The 22,742-nt window shown below is 39.0% G+C and overlaps 1 protein-coding gene across 12 annotated transcripts in view; it reads right to left on the bottom strand.

Annotated features, from left to right (window-relative positions):
• ARHGEF28 (Rho guanine nucleotide exchange factor 28) overlaps positions 1–22,742 on the bottom strand; it is a 118,926-nt gene that overhangs the window by 49,450 nt on the left and 46,734 nt on the right. For 9 of the 12 annotated variants that reach the window (XM_088157418.1, XM_088157420.1, XM_088157417.1 and 6 more), the window contains 3 exons: positions 5,518–5,648; positions 2,927–3,231; positions 410–554 (listed from right to left, as the gene is read on the bottom strand). In XM_088157418.1, coding sequence (XP_088013544.1) covers positions 410–554; positions 2,927–3,231; positions 5,518–5,648 — 581 coding nt within the window. Of the gene's footprint in view, positions 1–409; positions 555–2,926; positions 3,232–5,517; positions 5,649–13,237; positions 13,548–22,742 lie in introns of those variants that run through there. The other 3 variants (XM_088157423.1, XM_088157424.1, XM_088157414.1) reach the window with 3 other exon arrangements.

The following is a 22,742-nucleotide window of genomic DNA, read 5'->3' as shown; positions in this document are numbered from 1 at the left end:
TTTAAAACCATTTAGAAATGGTTTTAAAACAGGTAGCAGGCCAGTTTTACACTTTACAAAACATTACTCTTTCACATAACTAGAGCTGGTTAAACATTTTCTCACTAAATATGTTTTGGTAAAAAACGTTGATTCACTGAACCTGAAATATTTCCTTTGAAACACTTCTGATAAATGGTGCATTTTTTAAAGCTGAGGCAAATCTCTGATGGACATTTTATTTCCATGGCTGTTGCCCAGCCCTGCCACACCCAGGGAGCTCCAGCCTTACAACTCAGTGTGAGTGGTCTCTGGAAAGACTAGCACTGACAATTGAGAACTCATCTTTCCTCTTCAGATTCAGATTCTCACATAGTTTCAGCGATTTACTTAAAAGGAAAACAATTCAAACCAAGGCAGGATCAAGTACCTTGGGCTGCAGACTGGTAGGCAAGTCCAATCCATCTCTGCTAGAAGCCATGGTCTCTGAAGAGCTGAGGGGAGGGTAGAGAACATGGGATCTGTCCAACACACCTCCACTTCCATTGTCTACTTCAAGGTCATCGAGACTTGAACTGAAGAAGATAACAAAGTCTTTAACTTCCCTGAATTCCTCATAGCAATTTACTTAATGCAGCAAGCAAAGATACAGCTGAATCCTCTGAACAATGATAACTCAAGATCCATGACACAGTCTCATGTATCTGCAGTGCAGCTATCTGCATCACCCATGATCTGCACACTCCCACCACAGCCAGCCACCTCTGGGTCATGACTTTTAGACATGTGTTCAGCATCTCCCAAAAAATGAGAGTTTTTTTTGTTCCACACATAAACCTGTCTCACTTCAAAGAAGATAATGAGAACTGAGACAATAAGCAGAACTGAGTGAACTACCTCAGATCTCAGTATCAAGATACGTGGGTACAGATGGATATTATGTGCATGTTTGTATTTGGAAGATATGACACGGCTGTTTGCAGACATATTTTCATCTACATCTGTGACTTCATGACAGAAGATGGAAGAGAAAAACACTAAGAAGAGATTAAGGAGGGTCTTGAGATGGTTTATGAGGTTCAGTTCAAAAGATAAATATTTAAAAATATAGAGAGCAGCAAGCAGACTGAAAAATCTCTGGACAAATCAATATGTCAAACACATAGAGACTATATTATTGGCAAGGGTTCCCGAACAGAAGAGTGCACTAAAGTTCCTCAGCACTACCAGAATTTCCCAGGTTGAGTCCTGTTACCTGCAAGAGCAAGTTCATGATCTCTTCATCAGAGTGACTGGAAGAAATGGTTGACTGCTTGCAACAACATTCCAGCCTTACAACATAAAACTTTAAATTATGTGTGGTATTTCTAAATAGCCAGAGCTCCTACCAGGGATAACAGCACAAAAATTCCTTCACACACCACTACTTTTTTGAAGCACAAATCTATCACTACTGTCTGAAACTACTTCCTTATTACAATTCTGGAGACAATATTTTGCAATGTTTCTGAATAATAGCCCACATGACATCTCAGAAACAAGTACATAAATGCGTTATCAGTTACTGTAACATGTTAAAATTGAAAAAGCAGTGCATGTCTATGTCAGCAGACAAGTACTCATGACTTACTGTGGCAACTTCTCCAGGGAACTTTTCTGACATACAAATCTGGTTTAAAAATAGAATTACATGCTACTAGTCTTATTTTATGTGTAATATTTGCATCACTTACATATGTCATATAACATATTAAGGCAAATCACATGATTCTGAAAATTTATATACACTCCTAAAGTTCTCATACAGGTACCTAACCAAAGTCTTAAAAAGGGTGGGATTATCTAAAAATATATAGGATAAAAACTAGAGGACTAGAGGCACAGGAAGATTATAGTATTCTACGTGACATCCCTATAGTTAGCAAGAAAATAAACAAACAAGCAAAAAAAAACCCCAAAACCAACAACAACACCAAAAAAGGGATTGTGAAAGAAAAACTCTGTCTGACATTTATTATATTATCTGTGTTAAAGATTCCTCCTAGCAGGATTTCACAGTTGCGTAAGAAATTGAAAATTAAGGTAGAGAAAATTTTATTGCCCATTTTAAATAATAATTGGCTGACCCTTCTCTTCCTTACTGTTTTTACACAGATCTGATGTTCTGCCTCCAACTAATCCTAATACCCTTCAAAGGTGGGAGTAAGATTCAGATTTCCTCCTGCATAAGGAGGAGTCTCATCTATTCAAAGAACCAATAAAACCTTTTCATCAAGAAAATTTATTGATAAATTGTTTAATTTTTAAATTATTTGTTAAAAATCTCATTTTAATGAGCAAAATTATAGTTCCATCTTCAAAGCTTTCTGCTTTTCTGAAATGATTTGGATGAGGGTCTTCAGACAAATGGCAGCAAACCGTGTGTACTGGCAATGGAGGAGAAAACAGTCTGAACTTGTCATCAACAGCAGCTAAACTCTGCATTGCATCTTTTGAGATAAATACCTACACAATCAGGAATAACACAGTCCTTCTACAGACCTATTTAAAGACTTGAAAGATTCCCAGAGACTTCAACAGATTTTGGACTATTTTCTTAATAGAAAATATAACTGAGGAGAACCACAGTTCTGTTATCTGTCAAAAATGCCGCAATGGCAGTGACACTGAAGAGCCGATTCTTTTTTTTTATTTTGTAAAGAGTATTTGCATACAAGAAATAAAGGTATAAAAGAATCTATTTAATAAGAAGATACTTTGATGTGTCAAAAATGTCTTCATAGCTATTTTATGGAAACATATTATTAGGGCAATAAATTCTAGTGATGTAAAACAGAGATTTCACCCCAATGATACTCTATTATTTCAGATTCTTCTTCGCCTTTTTAAACAAAAGGTGGTTATAAATAATCCTTATTATGGCCATAGCATCAAGTCAATTTCATACCTTCTTCTTTTTATGTCAGCATAAAGTTGGTCCCGATCCTTAACAAATCCATGAGTCTTGAATGGAAGATATAAATCTGCTGCATACAGATGAGAAGGTGGTATGATATGTCTTAATCCTGCATTTTCTTCTTTTTTTACTGGCCTTTGACTTTCTTCATTTGGGAGATACATAAATTGATCATTCTCCTCAAGGGAGGGAGATGAAGAGCTCTTAGCCATGAGGATTGAGCTGGTAGGATTCAGACACATTTCACTGCTGACACCATCTTCATGAATGTAGCTAGTCTTTAAGTCTCCAGCCTGCTGGTAAAAAATGAGTGCTGGTAAGAGGCAACAACAAGATACATTGTCAGGGAGCAAGGAGAAGTTTGCCATTTTATTTATTGCTACATGTTTTCTGGGGTTTTTCCCTATTACTTTCTACACCACATGAATTTAAGGCAATTTACATGACTAAGAGATCCTAGGCTTTCTATTACTTTTTCCCTAATTATAGCAGCAATGAATTGGTATTTCCAAGTCTACTGAATTTCTCGCTCATATTTATACCTTTTATTAAGTGTACTGATGCATATAATTGTAGATTTTACTAAAAATTACCCTTGAGCTGAGCAATAAATATGCAGAATACATTAGTGTGGGAGACATAAGGAAGAGAATTCAAACATTATGCTATTTAATTTGGAAAAATCAGCCTACATATCATGCACTTTTAATTTTTCAGCACCAGTTTCAGTTTCCTAAGCTTTCATATAAATATATATGACCTGGAACAAAGTTTCTCTTATTTTTTGGCATTAAGCAGTTCGGGACCTGAAACACCTCTCCTTTTGCAAGAAGATAGAAATGGATTTGGGAATTCTATTTTCTCAGGTACAGGGATCAGGATTTAGACTCTAATCACAAATAATTCTTTGAATTCCCTGTTGACTCTGCAGAAGATACTAAAATACAGTTCACTGTTTGTCTTATAGCTAGAGGCAACAGTCATGTAATTAGATACTGAATAATATTGACAAGTCACATTGCCAATTAAAACACTTAATCTCCAAAAAGCACCTGTATAAAAGCAAGAGAAAAGGAAGGATTGCAAGCGTCTCCAAAGCCCTGGTCTTTCTGATTGCTCACTTCCTCTTTTCCAGTTTCTCTGGAGATGTGCTTTCATCCCCATCTTAACTATGTTTCTCTTAGTAAAAGACAGGAAGAACTGCTGGCATTTTTACAGCAGCTCACATTTGCATTCAAAGATACAGAGCACGTAAGTCTGGATACACTTCTGTTGTGCTGTGCACACGACATGCAGGAAGGTAAAATGCTTTTCCCAGGTCTTATGCAGCTGTTCCTCCCTGAAAAGATGTTCCTGTCTGGGCAGTGTTCCTCCTCAGCACCAGAGGGACCTTCTCCAGCAGCCACTCTGGCTCCTGCTGAGTGGTGCTTAAAGGAGAATTTGGCCCCAGTCAGCAATTTTAAAAAGTAGAACGTGGCCACATACTGAGCAAAGGTTAGCGACCCAAGCTGAAGGCCCCCTGAGCAATACACTTGGGTAACATCTCCATCTGTAATGGACATGCAGTTCTGCAGGTCTGTCCCTCCAGCCTTGATACTGTTCAGATCAAGAGCTCAAAGACCCTTTATAGTCCCCTGACAGCTGCTCACTCATAGGTCATTATTACATACATTCATCTCTTACATTCATCTATAATACATATTACATCTTTTCAGTGCATTATGAACACAGTCTCTGACTTAAACTTCCATCTCAGCTGTCACATGAACTGGATCTGCAGTGAATGCAGAGGGTGAAGTGTTTCAGCGAATGGGGAAGAGACAGGAAGGAGGCAAAGAAAGGGGGGGAAAAAATCACTCTTGCAAAATCTCAGACTTCTAACATTATCTGATAATTTCTTACTCCTATATTCCAACTTTCAGGCAAAGGAGAGCCCAAAGCAGGTTACAAATAAATAAAGCATCACTGAAAAATAGCTACACATCACCAGAATCTGGCATCTGTTTAGCTAGACCCAGCCACCACACCCATGCTGTGACTGGTTAGACTCATGCCCCTGGCCTAAATTATGGTGTCTCAGTATGACCATGGAGGACAGATTCCAGGTGCAATACAATGATGTAAAATATAATTTGGTATGGACATTTTAGGTCATCTCCAGTGTTGGTGACAAACCAGAAATGGGAATACAAATCATGATCTCCAATATCAGAATGTTCCATGGCAGTTGTAGGACATCAACTTCACCTTTTTACCAGTATGTTGTTTTTGTTGAGACTCCAAGCCTCACTGTGAGCTTATATTTTAACTTCACAAACATACAGAAGAGACAGTAATACGTGCTTTAGAGTTCTTCCTGTAGGCTAGGGAGAATAATTCCTATAACTGACTGAATCTGTTAAAAGAGACCTCATAAAAAGGCTACAAAACATAGCTGAGAAGAGTAAGATATTACTGGTTTTAATTTAGAATTTTATTCATTGACAGCACACCTGCTGACAGATGCAGAAGATCCTACTATCATGACAATAAAATAACAGAAGATGAAGAAAAAATACCCAGAAGTTCAAATATAAGCTTACTTGGTCTACTACCATGCAGTTTGCATATACTTCATCACTTCCACTCAGCATGGGAGAAAGTCTGGTTGCAGTAAAGAAAGTAGGAGGAGACTTCAATTTCCTAAGAACATCAAGGGTAGAGTGTCTGTGCTCTGGAAAATAAAAAGTATGGGAAAATTGCCATTAAATCTTAAACCGTTTCCTTCTCATGTATATATACTACCATAAAAACGGGAAAGTTAAGCATTAAGCACCAAATCTTAGCATTACAATTTGAGTAATATTTGTGCTTCTGCACCAAAACATGTTCATTTCATAACTGCCCAACATTTGCTGTATGTTCCAGGAAGCCTGTAGCTGACAAGACTCTCAAGGGTATCACAGAATCATTTACATAACTAAAAAATAAATGTTCCTGTATCTTGGTTAGCAAAAGTTTCTATTTTCCACCTAAGATAGAACTTTGCGGAGATCTGTGGTTGCAGAAGAACATAGGATAAGATTTATGGACTGGGAAGAATTATGCATGATTCTGCCTACACATTAAATACCTGACATCTGATGCATTAAATAAATTAAATACTGTTTAATTGCTGTCAAATAATGATTCTCCTAAAACATTCTACGTACTGGCAGCCACATAAATACTAATCTTAAACCAAGAAATCAGATTACTGTTCTTACAACAAAACCAAACAAACAAACAAAAAAACAAACCAAAAACAACCACCAATAAAACTGCAAAAGGGATATAAATGAAATACCACTAATATTGCCTTTACAGAGTGACAGCAGTCAAGCAAGGCTTGATCCATGAACAGGGTGTTTAGGATGAATACTGCATCTGCTCTGCTTTTGACCAATTTCACCAGAAATCATTAACAGAAGTCCAGAGTTTAGTTTTCAAAAGTGGGCTCATGACTAAAAATATCAAAGAAAGCTGGATGGGCTGTGTATTTTATGCCTTTGAGCAGCAGAAATCGTGTCCTGCAGGCCACTTCTCTTAAAGCTGACTATAATAATGAAGACCACATACCAGTCCAGCATTTGAGCTGGGTTATCTTCTGAATACAAAACAAGTAAAATTTAACAAAGTAAGCGTGTTGTAGACTGTGTGAAAACAGGCTAAAAAATCACAGTCATAATGTACTTTTCCTTAAAATGAGCTAAGTCAAGCATTGCCATTGGAAATGAATAGAGACACACTGGAGTAAGAATGATGTGACAGAGGAAACTATTGCACACAGCAAAATATCCAAAATCAGACCACTCAACAAATTTAATTTGAGTTTGTCTGTTATTGAATATTATTTTTAAAATCTTTTTTATGCTGCATCAGAAATCTATTTTCTACAGAGATGTAAAGGAAAATACTTTCCTCACACTATATTAATAAAGCAACATAACTGCTTTTGGAAGGTCACAGAGCCATATAGCGTGGTTTGGGTTGAAAGAGAAGTTTAAGGGTTATCTAGTCCAACCCCTGCCATGCCGAGGGACATCTTTCATTAGATCAGATTGCTCAAAGCCCATCCAAGATGCTTACAGGCATTAGATTGCAAGAAAATTCCTAATGAAAAAATACAAGTGGATTAGAAACAACACTTGTTAAGGTCTGGTGCATTTGTTGCTTAAGAAAACAAAAAAGGCCCAGACCACTGCCAAATCTGCAATGATACACCAAGCTTTCATATAATTTTAAGATGCTATCTCATAAAGCCTAAGAACAGTAACCTCTATACTAAGAGAAGATGGAAATTCTTATTCAGAAATGGCACACTATGAATATTTGGTTTCGAGTCCTGGCAGCCCCTGTGGGATCTCATGCCATACATCCTGATGTATCTAATTTTGTTTCTCTGTCCTGCAAGAATTTTAACATGATTTTAGTGGCTGTCATATTGAGAACCGCTAAAGCTGAAAACCATTTCCTTATGTCTGACAAGATCCCAAAGCCTTTGTTTATAAATAATATGAAAGCATTGTTTTCTACAGCAGCTCATCAAACTCTGGCAGCTCACATTATATGGAAATGTGATTTGGCAAAATTGGCAGTACTTTCTTCTGGCAAATAAAGCTTTCCAAGGGTTGGTCTTAAACCAACAACCAGGCAAAAAACTAAGTATCAGACTCTCCATTTCTTCTTCTATGCTTATTACCTTCCCCAGTCTGCACTCCCTCTCGTACACAAACCCACTGGGTACAACAGGCAAGGGTGGTGCACATCTCCAGCACTGGGCTGGCAAAGGTTCAACACATAGCCCTAAAACACAGCCCAGGCATTAGGGATTCCCACATCACAGTGTAAACCTGAGCCTAAGAAGTCAGTTTCTTTACTTCAGCAATAGCCTCCACTGCTGGGGTGCAGAAGCCTCAGAGATCAGGGGGCTGATGTGTATGTCTCAAACACCAATGGACAGACAGCTGTGGAGCCAGCCAAGCATTGTCAGCAATGACATGCTGTGAGAAGCAACAGGATGTGGCTCAAGAGGTAGGGCAGCACTTTTCTGAGACAAATGTCCTTCTTCTGGATCCTGGAGATAAGCACAACACAATACAGCTCAAGTGCAGGAATGAGGTCAAGAAGTAGGCATGGACTGTAGGGGAGGAGTCAAGACAATCCAAGACCCCCAAAACCCTCTGACCCAGTTCCAGAAAGGTCTAGAAAAATGGACTGTGCATGATAACTCATTTGTATAGAAAACAAGAAACTTAGCTCCAGGGTGTGGAAAAAAAAAAACCTATCTAAATAAACATACTCCTCCAAAACTGGGCTGTACATGAGCCCCCCAGGCCCTGGACACCCCACTAGCTGGGACTGGTGATCCCCCTTTCTTTCTCTCTCCCCCTTTTAATACATCTCCCTCTCTTCCCTTTCAATCCATCTCTTTACCCAAAACCCACTGTTGTGTGCTTACAGGAGGACATCAGGTACTACCTTATAAGAGTTTCTATGCCATGTTGTAATTTACTACTAAAATTTTGTAAGCTTTTGTGGACTCTCTTTTGCCATTCATTTTGACCATGAGCATCTATGAGCATCTTGGGTGATCTCTTCCCCTTCATGGTGGGATGTCACATGAGGTCTTCACAGTCCTCATAGTCCACTTACTGGACTGCACGTCCCAAAACAGAAAGAACCCAAATCCCCCTTCTAATAACATGTTACATTATTTTAAAATTCTGTACAAGAGTGACAAGCTAAGCAACAAATTCTGGAGAAAGATGCTGCAAGTACAAACTATAGCAAAATATGCTACCTGCCATATCTTTGGTTTGTAAACCTTTATTAATTATCCCCATTAAATGCCATATGTTTTCCTGTAGATGCTGCAGTTAGTCTGTTGTTAGATGTGAGATGACTAAATAAATATTCATTAGGGTTTCAAACGGTAACAAATTATTTCAGGCTTCACAGAATCATAGAATTATGTATGTTGGAAAAGACCTTCCAGATCACTGAGTGCAATGGCAGTGTGACTCCACTCTGCCCCCTCACCCCCTCAATTTCAAACGTATCAAGGAATGACAACATCAAACTAACTTTGTAACATGAGAAGTTTAGAGCCTTGCTGAATGTGGGGGAGAGCAATATTAATTACACATTGACTGTGCTAGTAACTTATTTCCACCGCAAAGGCCCACATAGTTTAAAAAGTGACAAAATTGCAAATGTCCAAACAATATACTTCATTCCTACACCTTCACTAACTGCTTCTAGCTTGCCTTGCTGGCTAGAAGTCCTCTTGATCTTACAGGGACCATCAGAAGACCTTTCCCTACAGGTTAATAAGGCAGCAGGTAACAACTCACTGTACTGGGTACCAGCAGTAATATGCAGCAAGGCTTCACTTGCCTGAAAGATGAAGAATACCAACAAAATAAATTTTCAAATAAAATGCCTCAAAAATCTCTCCTAGGCATTCAAAAAGTTTATTCACATTGCAGATACAAAAATTCAGCATAGTTTGTGAAAAGACAGGACTGCCAGAGCAAACTGGCAAAGGTGTCCCCAGAAGAGTTCAGATTCTGTAAGGTACTGGAAATAGATTTCAAGATGCTTACTTACTAAAGTAAGAATGACTTGAATAGAACAGAGGAGAATTGGCTTTACTACTGAAACAATCCAGCAAGCACAGCTCGGCAAGCTAATCCTTCTGCCTCAACTGAACACTCTTTGGCTCTACACTGTGATCACAGAAAAAGAATAAAGACATGCCTCCTTTAGAAGAGCCTGTGGCTCTCTGCCATCTGCCTGAAAAACAGTCAAGATAGATCTATATGTTATTTAAATGTCATGCTGGGAAGAATAATCTCCAAACATGGTAAGATAAAAGACCTTGATCGAAGAATAGCTAGGCACAAGTTCTCTACATCTTCTCTAATATTGTAGAGTTATACAGCAAGGGCTCCACATTTTACCAGCCACAAAGTTTATACAAATACTATATCTTAAAAAACACCACATTATCATCATAGCAGTAATTAAAAACATGTTTTATGTTGATGTAAGAAAATGTATAGCCTTGAATGGCCTGTATCAGAAAATGGCAAGAACACAACACTGATGCTTTTTTCACAAAAATCAAAACTAAGTTTTTTCATGGGAGAACACATAACAAAAGAGAAGTTAAATACATCAACGTGATCAAGCCAAGAGCCAGGAAAGAAATTATAAATTCTCTTCTCTAGATATAGTGAATAGTTTTCAGACAGCTTAATCACATTTACCCACAGCAATCTGGGCAGGGGTTGATGCATAATTGGAAGTTAGTGAAAAATACAGACAGCTAAGCACATGGGTCATGCAGGACTGCAGATATACTGCTCTAAATCAGGTCACCTGAATTTTAATAAAGAAGTTCCAAGCATGGATCTAACTGAAACAACATGCACATCTGTAGATATGAACCATACAGAAATTTCAAGGGGAGAACTGCACCCTTAATTGAGGTGTCTTAGGTCTTCACTCAGACAGTGCAACTACTCATGACAGCAAAATTAAGCAGGTACTTGAGAATAACCCTTCATAGACAGTAAATTATAGGCTTTGAAGTGCTATTGTCATAGATTAACATCTAACTGTCTTAAATCTACAAAGCAGAAACAAAAGCACCATGTTACCTATACACTGAACAAGGGGGATCAGGCACACAGATGCTAGAAAATAATGCCAACATATACAAGATGTAGTCCTAAAGTTGCCACTAAGGATAAAAACACTTGTCAGTTTGACTTTGGTCTTGGTCACCCAAATGTGGGCTGTAGAAAGCACCTGTTTTCAACATGGAATTCACAGTCCTGACTCCCTCCCTTGAAGAAGACACCTTACCTACTACACAAATGTATATACAAACAGAAATAAGATGGTGTCTCACTTTATAGAATAGTACACCAAAAAAAACAAGTACTTTCCTGTCATAGGGATGCTTGGTTTCACTTCACACTTCTGGATGAGTGGACTGAGTGTGTAATTTCCTGCTCCCACTGCAGTAGGACAGACTCATCAGAGACAGATATTCTCAGCACCCCTGATGGTTTTTAAAGTTCCCAAAAAGGCTGAGAGAGTCACTGTATCTGAGCAGGTAGGACTGTGCAGAGTAACGACTATGCCTTGTGATAATTTCACATAAAATAACAAAATAAATACTTTTGGTGTCTTGCAGCAAGAAAAAAACCTCTAGACCCCTCCCCAGTCCACTCACTAAGACAGAGTCATGTTCACATTCACTGTATAGCCTAATTATCCTTTAAATATGCCATGCCAAGCAGCTTCAGCAGGAGAAGGCAATCTGCAATGCATGTCTCAAAGGAAGTCTCACTTGAGTCCTGATAGACTCCAGGAGTTCAGAGGAAGGCCAGTGACTGCACGCCCATTCTGAAAGGCTCCTGAGCAGTGATGAAAACTGACTTTGGGTCTTAAAATGTGAAAACATTGATGTACATGGTGGGAAGTGGTGTGTGATAACTTTGGCTCTCTGTTCCAAAGAGTGAGACAGTCTGCACAGCTCCCTGGCCTCCCAAGAGAAGCAACCCAAGGTTAGGATACCAACAACCTGATGTTTCAGAGGGGAAGGGTAGCAGTTGAAATTTCATGGTCCAGAACAGCCGGAGCAGGTATATGATTTCATGATTTGTGGAGTGGCTGGAAGAACCCTGGGCTGTTTCCTGCCAGTCACTGCAAGTCTCTTTCTTGTTCACTGAGACCTGAACCCCCTAGGAATGAAATGCAGCCATGAGCTAGGTGCCCCACACCTGCATGCCAAGATCAACTGGTCATGTTCAATCACTTGCAGAAAAAAACCACAGATCACGAGCTCAGATCATGAGCCTGCTCTCCCCTTGCAAAGACACTCCCCCCACTACATCAATACACAGAATTTCAATTTCCCAAGCAGAAATGAACTCCTGAACTTTACCACTGAAATATGTACTGGTACACAAAATCACCTTCTTGCTCCAATAACCCTCATATAAGGTCAGCTGTGTGTACAAGCTACATAGATATGTATATGTTAGTATATTACTAATAGGGATGGAAAACAAGGTACAATACTGTAACATACAAATATCAGATCTTATGTGATGTATCCAGTGCTTTACAACTGGTGGAGTATTTTTTAAAAATCTGTCTAAACAAAAGTGAATGACGGACAGGTGCACAGCTACAGCATTTACAGATAAAATGAGTCCACTTTTGAGATGGAGTAAACATATGCTGTGCAACTTGCAACTCATTTCATCTCTGCAAAGTGCATGTGCATCCATACACACTGCAGAAACTCCTCTGTAGTTGGAAAATACTGTATTTCCTCATGAAAAAAAGGAAAAATTGAGGAAGTGCCTTGCGCATTAAAATGTGTTCTGCACACATTTTTCACTCTAAACTAGGTCAAAGTCTCAGTCTGTATAAAAATTATCCTCTTGGCTTCCTGAATTTAATGACACTGATGCATCTTACTTCTCTGATTTGTTTTCTTCCCTTTCTGAAACACAAAAAACTCCCAGTTCTATGAAAGAAAGCAGAAATCATATACTTTTTGCCACTTTTTGTCTTCATTCTTTTGTTTTTATATCAGTAAAATTTTTTCTTTCCTCATTAAAGCTTCCAATCATAATTCTTCCTTACATAAACTTACTGGTCAGTGTCTTTGAGCCTCCTTAAAACCACCCTTTCTCACACTGACAGCATTTATAATCCCTAACTCCCAAAGATTTCTCCACAAAGAAGGATAATGTCTAACTGTGCAAAGACAGTAACTGACCCTTTTCATTTTCTTTTGCAGAAAGCAAAAGATTTTTCTCTTCATTCTGGTATGATTTTTCTCATAATTGAAAAAAACCCAAACCTGTTAGCTGTTACCAAAATCTCCCTAAAGGAAAATAACTGCAACCAACAGTACTTTTATAGCTGCTGCCTTGTCATGCAGCTCCAGGGTGTCAGAGTTGTTCAGCGAGAGTTACACATACATCAAGAAGAAAAAAAAAGCCTTAAGAGAGTTAAGAAACAAAAACAATTGTAAAGAACAGTACATAATCTGGAGAAAAAATGTTATTTTTTACCTAAAAAATTCAAACTCCATTATCTAAAAAGGCATGAAAAACAGTGAGGTGGACTTTTGATAGAAAGAAAATCTTCCTCACACAAGCTGTTTATAGAGCCACCTTCATAGAAGCAGAAAACAAAAAAGAGGCAGAGCTGTAAAACAAGAGTAATTTAAGAGAAGATAGCTTTTTCTACCTGGTTTGGATGCCCTTTTTCGAATCCTCATTTTAGGTAAGGAAGGCCAAGAGTAATTAAAAGGTGAATCAGAGTCTGAGTCCATTTTTGCGCTAAATCAACAGAGAGCAGATTCCCAAAGTTGCACTTTGTTGTTCTCAATAGCAAGTCAAGTCTAAGAGTAATGTGGAATAAACGAATGGACAAAGAAGGATCAAATTGCCCACTAAACACAGGGGAGGGAGAAGCTGTAAATGTTTGCTCTCTTCAGGCGTCCAGGCATGTAGACAGATCAGGCTGCAAATATTAAAGTAGAAGCAAGAAGGTTAAAGTATGAGAGCTTCGAGCTGAGCTGCTGCATCGTGGTCCAGAGCTATTTAAAAGGTCACTGTGTGCCAATGAATCATTAACTCACCTTTCCATTTTGATGCAAATGAAAACAATAGGAGCCGGGTAAGGAATGAGAAAATACTTCTCAAAAGCAAATAAACTATTGCAAAGCTTTGTTTCCATGTTAAAAGTGGGGGTTAGAAGATCTCAAGTTAAGGTCAGGCAAAATGCTGGAACTAAAGAAGACAAAGATGAACACCAAGCTATGAGCGCTAATCAATCTGCTGGGCTCTATATCACCCCAGAGAAATACCCCTCCTCTCAGCGTTTATAATTTTGGCAGACCTTGGGATGTTGCAGCTGGAAAAGCAGCGATAACATACTCAAAATCTGTCACTCTCATCTTTCTAGCTCAAATGAGCTTAAAGCTTAAGTGTCATGAAGAAAGATTACACTGTCATTAGAGGAGCATTTTTTCCAATAATATTTAGTCTGCACAGTAATTTCTCCTTCACACAGTCACCAAGTTAGACAGTGAATCATCAGGATTTTGTGAAGCTGGCACCTTTACAGCTCTGGTCTAACTTCACTGCAATGCACAATACAGCTAGTGACTAATTTACAACAAATCTTCCATTCTTATACAGTCTCCCTGAACAACTCATAGGCAATTAGTATTCAGTAGGAACTCATTATCCCTTCCCCCAACATCTTTACGCTACACAAACTACATTTTTTTTCAAACAGACTTACATGTGGCTATACAAGAGCTAATACAAAAATAACATGTCCACGGTTTCTTAACCAACTCCAGCAAACATTTCTTTTAGTTAACCCACAATGTATGTGGTTTTGTATTCCACATAAAGGAGGAGAGGGAATGTGGATCAGCTTAAATGTCAGGTTTTGGAAGATGATGACATTTGAGCTTGTTAACATTCCTTACTTCACTTCAATTATTTTTCAGGCTGCTAGGGTCTGCAGTGCTACTTCTGTATTATGTTTCAAGTGATTCTTTGATCCACATTTCAGTCAGAGATAACAATGTATTTGTTGAAGAAAATAACGCAATTCAAATGCAAATTTAATTCAAAACCCATTAGAAAAATGTCCATCATATTTTCAGGGATAAAATAATTATACAAGCCCTTCATACAATGCACAAATTACATAAAACACAGTTGAAACACATCATTGTTCTGCCCTTCCCTTAACTGAAGTTCTGCCAGCTTTGTTAGGCCTGAAAAGAATAATTCACCCCAGACGCTGGAAGCCTTAGACTTTCACTTTAAATATTAGACACTCAGAGAGGCTTTGTTTGATTTATATGTATAATTAACAGCTCTAGGGAATTACAACAGACAATGGAAAATACAGGGAGGATATAAATCCATGCTTTAAGCATCCACTTCAAAATATCTCCACTCCCTGGAATGTCAGGTTCAAGTTGCACTGATAAATCCCCTGGGCATACAGGAATGCAGGCACTGACGTACTCCTCCCCACCTGCACACCACCCAGGGCACTCGCCTGCCTCCCACCATGGCCACGGTTTGAGAAAAGGACAGAGCATTTCAAGGAAAGTCTTCCCAACTGCTCCAACAGAGAAGATTTCCCCTCTACACAGCAACTTTCCCTACACAAATGAGCTGTCTGGCTCACTGGATACATTTAACTCCAACCAGAATAAAAGTTTTTGTTTCAGACTTGCACAAATGCAGTGTTCCATGGACAAAGGGGCAGTTTAAATTTAGAGAGCTGTCTTAAAATTTCTCACCTTTAATTTCATCAATTATTCTTTTGTTCTATACTATGAGAAATGGTAAATTTTGCTTACTTTTATGGTATCTCCATTTGTGCATCTTTTCTGCAAATTTGTTTTTTTCACTTATAGATTCAGCTAAAAGAACTGACTCTCATTGGTCTTCCTGGACTTCCGTTTAGTCCAGGGAGCCGAAGAAAACACTCACTATGAGGAAATGCAGCCAATGTATTTAATGGCATTAAAATATTTTACATGCCGAGACATTTACTTTCCTAAATGACCTCTGTACACTGCATAAATATTTGCCCTGACTGCTCAGTTATTGCCTGTCCTCCCTGCCTTAAACAAGCTGCATTCATTTAACATGCTAACACAAATGATTTTTGTTAAATAATATTTCAACAGTAGCCCTATTATGTAATTCTCAGAGAAAACAACAACTAAATTTCGGCAGTGATAAAACCCTGATCATGCATTCCTGCTGTTTATCATCTCTTTTTTGTCTTAGGCTTTTCACCTGCACACTGCAACCTCGCCTGAATAGGATCTTGCATGGGAATTTGTCAATCACAGTCTGAAAGTGCAGATAAATTATCAGCCTTAACCCCTACTTTTGAAGGGTTAATTGAGTATCACTCACATTACTTGCTCTGTTTGGGCCTTGTGAAAGGCTTCTTTTTTTTATTTGTAAAACTCCTTTATACAACCATGAAAGATGTCATGCTGTTCTTTGCCACAAAGAAGGGCTTTGCCCTACAGTCTTTGACTAAAAATATTTTGTTTCTTGTATTTTGTAGGATGATCCAACACACTTTTCACCTGCCACTCCTTCTTTCCAGGCAGCTACCCCAGAGATCTGGCCACTTGTGAGATAAAAAGCGCTTTTAGTTGGAAAATATTAACCTCACTTTCCACTGAAAAAAATATTTTTCATTATATATACCAAGGTACAGATGTGAAGATAAAGAACAGCTGTGGAGGTTTATCCATATTATCTAAGGCTAACACTTTTGATAAATAATGTAATTCCTTAAATTCTTTCAACCAATGTTTACCAAAATACATTCATAAAATCTAAATTTTTTCAGAGATAGTACAGTGCACTGTCTATTGTCTAACCATTCCTGTGGCTCATAGCAAGACGGAAGGAAGCAAAGGAATGTCACCACATCCGCAGACTCCATGCAAGAGCACTGCTGACTCCCCGCACGTGCAGTGAGCAGCATAGTGGTACAGAGTGGGTGGGCTGCCTCTCCCCAAACACTGCTGAGCCACAGCTGGCAGCTCTCTCTCTGAGGCAGAGCAGAAGGGGACAACTCTGAGCCACTGCCCCCTGCTCTGATGAAGAATGGACATATACGGGATGGAAAATGTGGTTAACAACTCCACAAACAGAGCTGGAGAGGGTCACTTTTGGACACAGGTAGAATGAGAGCTGCCAGAACAAAAGCTCTACCAAAAACATCCTGTTCACTTCGCTCCAAGAAGAGTCTCCCCTGATATTGGCAATGAAATTTATTTCCCCTAGCTTGATTCTGTCCCAGGCCCAGCAGAGCCTGCAATACTTTCCAAAGTACATCAAAGCATCTGACAAGATAAAATGGTGTAGAAAGGGTTAGGTGATCTTTTCCACTGGTCTCTGTGATCCACAGGCACACGTGGCTTCCCTACCTTCTTCATGACATTGTTCTTACTAATTAGAGCATATCTTCCCACAGAGAGGATCAGACAATGTACCTAGACAAACCATCTGCTTACCCTACATAGACTTAACAAGACTCAGCAAATATGAATTAAAGGCAACTAAAAGGAAAACATTATCAACCAGATGTCAGGCACCAAGCACCCTCCAACAGTAACACTATTTGCTCACAACAATGATGCAATGCTGACTGTGGCTGTCAACATCTTCATAGGTCATGAAAGATGGCTTGTCACAGACATTAGTTTTATCATTTCTCTTCTCTACTAAAGACTAGGATATTTCTTATGGAAGTTTATACAGGAATAGTTAGAAAAGCTTTGCCACACTGCTATTCTCTCCCTTTCCCAAATCATTGATGAACCGATCACTGAAGAACAAAGAGCCAATCCCAGATCCTTGAGATCTTAGTTGATAACCTCCTCCACTTGTTTTTATAATCCTCCTTATCGCTAAGTTTCTGATGGGAGATTCAGGCAATTGGTTTAAGGAACTGGCCCATTATTTTCTTATTTTGCAAACAGAGGTCTCCCACAAGAAACACAGAAGCTTGAGATTTAAACTGTTCGGCAGTGGATTTCAAATGGTCCAGGCAGGCAGTCACTGTCCACCATCACTACCCAATGTTATGGCAGTATTTTGTAGATTCCATCTCCCTTCCCAGCACCCTGTGGCAGCCTACCCACACTGCATCACCCAGAGGGGATCAGAGCTGGGAAGGGCAGGGAGGGTACAGGGCAGGGCAAAGAAAAACACAGAGTTTCTTGCACTGTGTGCTTTCCTTGCAAATAGAATTACAGAACCCCAGGATGGGTAAGGTTGCGAGGGACCACAGTGGTCACCCGGTCCAATCTCCCTGCTGAGGCAGAGTCAGCCCAGAGCACATGGCACAAGATTGTGCACAGATGGTTCTTGAGTATCCCCAGTGAGGGAGACTCCATACTCTGGGCAATCTGCTCCAGTGTACAGTCACCCACACAGTAAAGAAGTTCTTCCTCAAGTTCAGGTGGAACTTTCTGTGCATCAGTTTCTGCCCCACTGCCTCTTGTCCTGTTGCCTGGCACCACTGGGAAGAGCCTGGTCCATCCTCTTGACACCACACCTTTCATAATTTATACACATTACTGAGGTACCTGCCTATTTTCCATGCTTTCAACCCTGATGAAGCCACAGGTTTCAACAGGGTGAAGGATCATACCATTCAGCATCACAGAGCCTCTTCTTCTATTACAAGTTTAAAGCAGCAGAATTTGCACTCCCTGGAAAGTGCAGTCCTAGGTGAATTGGGTATCAAAGCTAGCCACATTCTGACATGAGATTAAATGGCCCTGACCCCTCAGCTCACAAACTTCTTGCTCACATGTCCTCCTCAAACTCTGTTCTTCACTGTTCCATTCAAACAGCTGATAACAAAACTCATCCACATTAGGGACCTCTTTTACCACAACAAGTACATCTTCTGTAGATGTTATGTAGACAGATAACAGAATTAATAATGAAAAATACAAGATAACAATATAGTACTAGAAATTTGAGTAAATTTTTCATTTACTTATTTGTACCATTTTTGGGCACTAGCCTGGAAAGGCACACAGAATAGCTGCTGCCTTCCCAGACGCTCTGCTGAGCACAGAAGAACACCCTATCCACCTCCAAAAACACTGTTCTAAGACACAACAAATTTACTGAAACACTCTGCAATTATGGCAGGCTGCAGTAAAAGCAGAGGCAGTTTGTGTGCACTGCTTTCTGGATTGCTTTAAGCAGGACTGCCAGTTCAAGTGTTCTTACGCTTAACTGCCTTTATTCCCAAATGGATCTATCTTTGTATCATTCCCAGACAAGGCATACTGTGTTGCAGCAAACCATCCAGAGACAAGACTGAGACAAGACCATGCTATCTAAATTGCTGACATGCTCTTTAGATGCTTATTATTCCCCAGCAGATACATTTCTAATTGTAATGCTCTTTTGAAGAGCAACTGTTTGTAAGTGGTGGTACTTCAGGCTTGTTTCTTTGACAAGCTAAAAAACAGTGTACCTTCCCAAATTTAAAACAAACAGCTTTGCAAAAACGTACTAGTACTCCAAGATCCTTTGAAAACACTCACCAGACTGGGACACAGAAGGGCTCAATATTTTTACAAAAATTAGGCAAGAATATGACCTGTGCCTAATACTGACTCAACACAGCTCCAAAGAGCCCATGGGTATATACACTGCATCATCTTGGGTTTTGTCTCAAACTCTTCATGTTGTCCAGTTCACTCATATGCTGTTAGAATTTCATAGCATTCCTGCAAATCAGAACTCTCTGATGTATGGCTCATGACTGATGGTAGCTATTTACTTTTTTATCCTTTTTTTAAAACATCAAGATCACTCTAGGGTAACAAGCAAGTTGGGTTTAGGATAAGAAGCTCATTAATACTATTTTCACGTGGCAGCAGTCAGTATGCCCTGACTCTTGAAACAACCAGTAAGCAAAGCACATATAGAGATAATCTGCCTAAATTATCTCCTTGTCCAGTATCTATTCGGATCAAAAGACTAGCTGGGAAATGCAGAACAAATGTGGGTGGAAAGCTCATGGTTTTTTTGTCCAGTATCCTGATGAAAAGCTCCCTGATGAAAAAAAAGAGATTATTTGGAAAAGCCTGGGGACTAAGGGATTAGTCTTCCTTGTTTTAGCTCCATGGAGGCCTGTGAGAGCAGGAACAAGGAGCGTGCATATTGCCTCGTGAAAGCAAACTGAAGTTTGACTTAGACCTCCCTTCTACTGAAGTTGTGCCAATGACTTGGTTTCTGAGTCTACACTCACGTTGGCAGGCTGTGATGTCAAAAAGTTCACCAAAGACCCACCTCATTAAAAATCCAATTTTCTATGTTTCATGGAAGACTCAAGGGAAGGTTGTGTCTTGAGGAAGAAGAAAGCTGAGAAATGTTTTCTTGTGTGCACTCTCAAGACTACAGTTGTTTTCTTCACAATGTATTTCTGGGTTATATTTCAAATTTAAAGAGTAACTTGACATCAGATAAATCCCAGATTGCTCATTATGTTAGCATGAAATGAAACTGAGCAGAAAACAGGCTGAAAAAAAGGTGATTCAAACATCAAATTTTAAAAAGTGTCTTTATGGAGGGCTATTTTGTTGTTAAATTGTTAAATTTGTTTGGGATTTTAAGCAGATGAAGAGAACAAGTTCTGGGACACCAGAAACCACATGTTTGTAGCTTGTTGATTTTTCTTTCTTTCTTTCTTCCTTTTGAGGTTAACTTGAATTATAATGCCCCAGAAAATCAAGAATGGAGGAAACTCCAAGCAACAAAAACAAGCTTGTTTCAGTGTCTAATACTTCTTCCTCCAGATTTCTCCCTAGCTTTTTAATTAAACTCAGTTCAGGCTCACATCGTAGGAAAATTTGACTTCCCGTGTCTTCTGCAGCTCCTAATTATTTTGCAGTCTTCAATATTGCATTGTTTATAGATACTTCAAACAAATGTGAATACTTTTATCTACTGAAATAAGTTACTGTCATGTTTAAATGTTGTTTAAAGGTTGTTGCTGGCTGTACTGTAACAGACCAACCCCAAGGTATGTCTCTAGTGCAAGGAACCATGCAAAGATTTTGCAAACTGGAAGCAGCAGCACAAAGATGTCAAAGCTGCAGCCCAAAATCCCAGAATGCAATTGCTACATTAGCTGCAGTGGTAACTGTGAGATTTTCTTCAGTTTTTGTTTCTCTCTGCAACTTTCAAATCATCTACCTTTTGACTAAAAATTGGGGGTTTTAAATTTTCCTTTACCACAAACTGAACTTCTTCAGCACAACCAGTCGGAGCATTTGCATCTCTCAAATCATCCAAGGAATGTAGTGCCTCTTTATCACCTTGCTTTCTACAGTCTTCTTTCTTTCAGGAAAAAATAAGTTTCAGAGAAAAGGTAAGTGATATGCCCAAAGTCTTGTTAGAAAGCTGTTAATGAGGGAAACTGAAGCAGAAGTCTGCAGGTCATGGACTAGAAATGCTATGCTGGATCACTCTGCCCCTGTCAAAGCGTACATAAAGCAAAGAGAGGATGGAAAACTGCCAGAAAAAGTATAAAAATTACCACAAACAGAAAAGATCTGCACAGCCTGGATCTGAGGACTCCTGTAACTGTCTAAAATAGGCAACTCTTAACACATAACTTTCACTCTTACCTATCAGCAACCACAAAATTATTTCCTGTACTTCCAGTGTCAAAACATTCTTGATTCCAAATGCTTCCAAATGCAAACATTCTGCCCTAAAAACCCAGCAGCAAACAAACACAAAAAAAGGAGCAAAAGATATGACCATAGAAAGTACAAAAAATAATGATTTTATAGACATAACAAAAACTGCACAAAGGTAGAACTCCAGACAACAGGACCATGCTTTTTTTCTATCTTGAAAGAAAAAAAAAATTCTACCACTTTTAAGTCTTACCCACCATGGTGGGGAAATTAAATCAAAGAAAAGAACAAAACAGCAACTCTGAAACCAGATTTTAGTACAGGCCTACTGGTTTACAGAAAAGAAGATCATTATGGCAATTATGTTCTGTTCCTTAAACTGATCTGTGGTTAAATGGGGATTTCTGTGGAATCATGAAAATCAAAGGGCAGACTCTACTAAAAACATTTTGCAGCTGCCTGGTCAGAGTGAACTGCCAAAAATTTCACATCAGCAATTTTATCTCTGGCAAAACATGGCTTCCAGGAGTTTTTCATCAATGGCGGAGCAAAAAGCATACAGACACAGACACCACGAGGTTGCTGGCAATATAAGGAGGAAATCATGGAAATTACTTTGAAAAAGTATTATCATCATCCCTTCCTGAAGTTTAGGGGGAAAAAAAGGCTGTACATCCTTGGGAGAAAAACTAGGTGTTTGGGTCGCTTTTCTTAATGGAAAAGAAAAGCTTTTGCAGCTTTATAAATGGCCCTGTGAATATTATCTTTCCCAACCAGCTATGCCAAACAGGAAGGAATTATAAATGTTTAAAAACCCATGCCCTGCTCACACTGCTACATGCCCAACAGTAACAGCTGTCACCTCCTAGACTTTCTCCCAAAATGTACTGACTGTAGTTGTACTGATGGGGTTGCTGATTCTGAGGATGACAATGCCTGGCAACAAAACACATGCATAATATTGAAATGAAAAAAAATATTTTTTTGTTGCTTTCCATTTATTTCTTTTATTTGTTTTTCCCAATCAGATATTGGTTTTCTTTCAACATTTCCAGCACATTTAACTTCAATTTAAAAAATTTTAAAAGTGGGGGGGGGATAGTGGTTGGTTGTTTGGTTTTAGGTTTTGTTTAGCTGTTTTTTCTCTTGTAAACATAAAATAGATCTCTAACAATTTCCAAAAGAGACAGAAAGAGGGAAAAGAACACTGGCCAGTGTGACTAGCAGTGGAATGTCTCCCTACAGCCTCTTGTTAAGCATGGTCTAGCATCCTGTTGTGCCCTACTCCTACTCCTTCCATTCTCAAATTGTGCAAACCTAAAACTCATCTTCTTCTTGGCTTCTTATTGGCCCATCACACTCCCTGGACTGATACCCCTGGAGTTTTCCAGAGATCCTGGAGGATGAGAAACATCTTGCACAAAAAAAATTGAAGTATAATTCTCAAAACCAAAGTACAAGACTCACGACTATGTTTGCCTAAGGTAGCCAGATCCCAACCCAAAGATGAAG

Source organism: Sturnus vulgaris, chromosome Z, assembly GCF_052056855.1.
Source record: "Sturnus vulgaris isolate bStuVul1 chromosome Z, bStuVul1.hap1, whole genome shotgun sequence".
Classification (NCBI taxonomy): domain Eukaryota; kingdom Metazoa; phylum Chordata; class Aves; order Passeriformes; family Sturnidae; genus Sturnus; species Sturnus vulgaris.
This window is presented reverse-complemented; position numbering and strand designations above follow the sequence as displayed.